The sequence below is a fragment of the Lactuca saligna genome, chromosome 4 (assembly GCF_052625555.1).
Source record: "Lactuca saligna cultivar CGN05327 chromosome 4, ASM5262555v1, whole genome shotgun sequence".
NCBI classification, from domain to species: Eukaryota; Viridiplantae; Streptophyta; class Magnoliopsida; order Asterales; family Asteraceae; genus Lactuca; species Lactuca saligna.
The window spans coordinates 104195289-104198745 of record NC_136420.1 but is presented as its reverse complement, the minus strand read 5'-3'; the positions used below and the strand labels follow the sequence as shown (position 1 = coordinate 104198745).

Here is a 3457-nt window from a genome sequence, read left to right as displayed (position 1 = left end):
CCAAGAAGACACAATTCACATGACGGGGAGGTATACCAAACTCTAAACTCACACAACCCTCAAACCAAATAGCCACTTGAGCCGCCATTTTCCTCGATGAGGATGAGAAACTCATCCCAATCTCACCTTGTATCAACATCAATCTATTAATATCAACATCAATTCGTTGATCCAACGGTCATGATTTGTGAGAATGCCATTATTTTGTTTCTTTGTTCTATTGAGAGATGTTGTCGTCCTCAACATCAACAATAAAGCCCCCATACTCTTCTTTGCCATCCAAACATGAAAATGGATGCCAAACATGGAGATCTTCGCTAGTCTTTCTCACACTCAAGACCTAGGGGACTAATATGATAGCTTGTTGAGCTAAGGTTTTGATGAGCATTCACTCAAGACTCACCCAAACAATTGTTTTTTAATGAAAGTTGAACAAACATCCCACCATGTTAGGTTAACTAGATATGGGAGACTATAAGCCTCCATGAATGAGTCGGTGTTTTTTAGATTAGTGTATTTCAACACTTATCAAATCAAGGAACCTATGTCATGCCGCTTCATCCCTTGCGAGGAGATAATATTAACAGGAAGAATATCTGGCTTTTCCATTAATAAAGCAATGACACTTATATTGTTTAATATTTGTCAGATGATTTTGTATTATTTTTCAAATCGAAATAAAAGACATCACTTCTTCTTTATAAATAAGAAATTAAGATTCAAGCATAGAACTAGACAAGGAAATATGAAAACCTACGTAAAAGGAACTTAGCAAGGAAATGAAATCATGACACAACCTTCTAAAATAATTAACTTAATTTCAACCTACATATTCTAAGAGAACACTCCATATCTTATAATAATCACGAGTAAAATCTGTAATCCTTCGCTTGCAATATGATTTGCCGCAATGCTCCGATCGGGGCTAAACACATCAGCAACACACCAAGAATTATGCATATCTGTACCAAAAAATCAAAACCCAGATACTATATAAGTTCATATGGTTCTAGAGAGTCCATTTATTTCAATGGTTTAGGAACCTTATTGACCAAAACCCTTCATGAAAAATGAAAATAGTAATAGCAACTTACCCAATTTATAAACCAAGAAAGACCAAACTTCTTGGGCTTTTTGATGGCTAGCCACATGATACAAGGAAGCTGGTAAAAAAAACACACCAAATTACCATATCAATATATCATCACTTTAATTTTGGTTTGATATGATTGATAATATATTCAATTGTACACACTGTATAAGAATGAACTGAAATGTACTCACAAAATATGTAGTGGGAGCAAAAGCAAAGCCCCCAAAGAAACCCAAGAGCCCTCCAAAAAATGGGAATGTTATAGCAAGGAACATGGTCAAGGCTGCCCAACATTAACATCACTTAAGCACTAAATCAAAATATCTCCATAAATATAATCACCGAAAAGAGTTATATATGAATCTTACCAACATAAGAAGTTCTTGAAACAAAACGTAGGAATTTGGTGGGCTTAAATTTCATCTTTACAACCAAAAAGTACTCCACCATATCAAATACCGGCATTGCAAAAACCTACAAAATTGATCAGATAATATACATAATCAGCATATGTAGAAATAGGTATAAATGATGATCACGACTACGGAAAATACCTGATAGCTTCCGATAACATGAATAACAACAAATAGGTTTGCAATAGCAACAATAACAGGAGGACGTTCAAGTGAAATTAGGACATTGTCTTCAACAGTGTTACCGAAAACCCAGTATCCGATCATTGCTACAGGAAAATAACACAAAGCCACCACAATATACGCGAAAACAACCCCTCTCCACATGGGTTTCTTGGATGGGGTTTCAGGTGTCGAAGGGATTGTTGCTTGAATCTCCAAAACAACGTTATGGCCAGCAAAGGCAAAGGCTACATCACCTAATGCGCTCAAGAATCCAAACGTTTGGCCAGTGGTGGTTGAAGCCTTTGGCGTATACTTAATATCGGGTTGAGTCCCTCTGCGTACTGAAGCTATCCATGCTATCATTGAATAACTGCGTACACAGTTATAAGTATCAAGAAAATATTTATATAAATTAGGTTTCACATGTAAAGTATTTGACGCATGTACCAGAATGACATAATGGCGGCAAGGAATGAAACGCCAGTGATGGAGTTGAAGTTGGGGAGGTGGGAGAGGAAGAACTGGACAGCGGCGAACATCATGATGTAATAGGTGGTTTTGATTGGTGGACCACCGTGAGGTGATAAGGTGTCAACAGCTTTCTTGAGGGACTTGCCGCCGGTGACCATGTAGACGATGTTTACACCAACCTCGACGGTGAGTTGTTGCGGCACTACCACCCAAAGACCGAGCTTCTTGCCAAAGGCTTCTTGGCCTAGCTCGTGGTAACGATCGAATCGTTTCCCAGGAACACATTCATGCATCTCCACCATTTGCCATAAGGTGTAGAGAGTTATCACCCATGATAAAACCATTACAGTAATTCCAGGACCCCTGAAAAGAACACAATATTATTAATTAAAGTTATAGCCCAACATGAAATAAAGATTTGTTAAAACTTTATACTTTTTGTGTATACTCATGATGTGTTAAGTAATTAGGTTTAAAATAAGAAAAGTTCATGAAGAACATATATATGTACCATCCGAGTTCGGACATGGCGTAGGGGAGGCCGAGAACTCCAGCTCCGACCATGGCGGTGACATTGTGGAAAGCGGAGTACCACCACTTAGCATTCCTAGACGACGTGATAGGCAGCCAATCGTTCAACGATTTCTCATCATCGGCTGTCTTTGTTGTCGCAGTTGCCATGGTTGCAGAGAGAGAGAGAGAGAGAGAGAGAGAGAGAGAGAGGAAAACAGCAAGATAATGAAGGAAAAGCAGGAGAAGTTTGTTACTTAAAACCGGTTTGTTAGGTTTTTAGGTTTGTTGATACCATTATACATAACGTTATCCCCATCCAATTCGGATTTTTAAGATAACCTAATTATCCACATAAACTTATATTTATCTATATAACGATATCCTTCTTTTTAAGTTATTGGCCGAACATTGTAATCCGATGTGATTGTCACCCCTACCCTACATGTATGGTTGGAGTCATAATATGCCCCTTTTGCCTTTAACAAGATAACTTACACACCCACTACGAAATTTAGGAGTTTGAAAAGCATGTACAAAAAGGAGTGTTTGTGTGCTAGTTTTAAATATGATAAATTAAATATCCATCTACATTTTAGTCTTACTATTCTCCTACCCACATTAAATGGTGACAAGTGGACTAAAATATTATCAATTTTATTAAATGTCAACATTTGATATGGTAGGAGGATAAGTATGAATAAAATGTAAGAGTATATTTAATTTCTCTTTAAATATTAGCTTATTTTAATCCTCTTTTTGTTTAAATATTAGACCGGACCGAAGGGTCCAACGAGCTACAGGA

The 3457-nt window shown here is 37.3% G+C and overlaps 1 protein-coding gene across 1 annotated transcript; it reads right to left on the bottom strand.

Moving 5' to 3' along the window:
* Positions 1 to 678: 678 nt before the first annotated feature.
* Positions 679 to 2913, bottom strand: LOC145038735 (lysine histidine transporter 2-like). The gene is made up of 7 exons (XM_078987001.1): positions 2654 to 2913; positions 2119 to 2505; positions 1648 to 2041; positions 1462 to 1567; positions 1285 to 1376; positions 1095 to 1163; positions 679 to 962 (listed from the first exon to the last, which is right to left on the bottom strand). The coding sequence occupies exons 1-7, from the start codon at positions 2821 to 2823 to the stop codon at positions 864 to 866; spliced, it is 1317 nt and encodes a 438-aa protein (XP_078843127.1). The 5' UTR covers positions 2824 to 2913; the 3' UTR covers positions 679 to 863.
* Between the last annotated feature and the right edge of the window lie 544 nt (positions 2914 to 3457).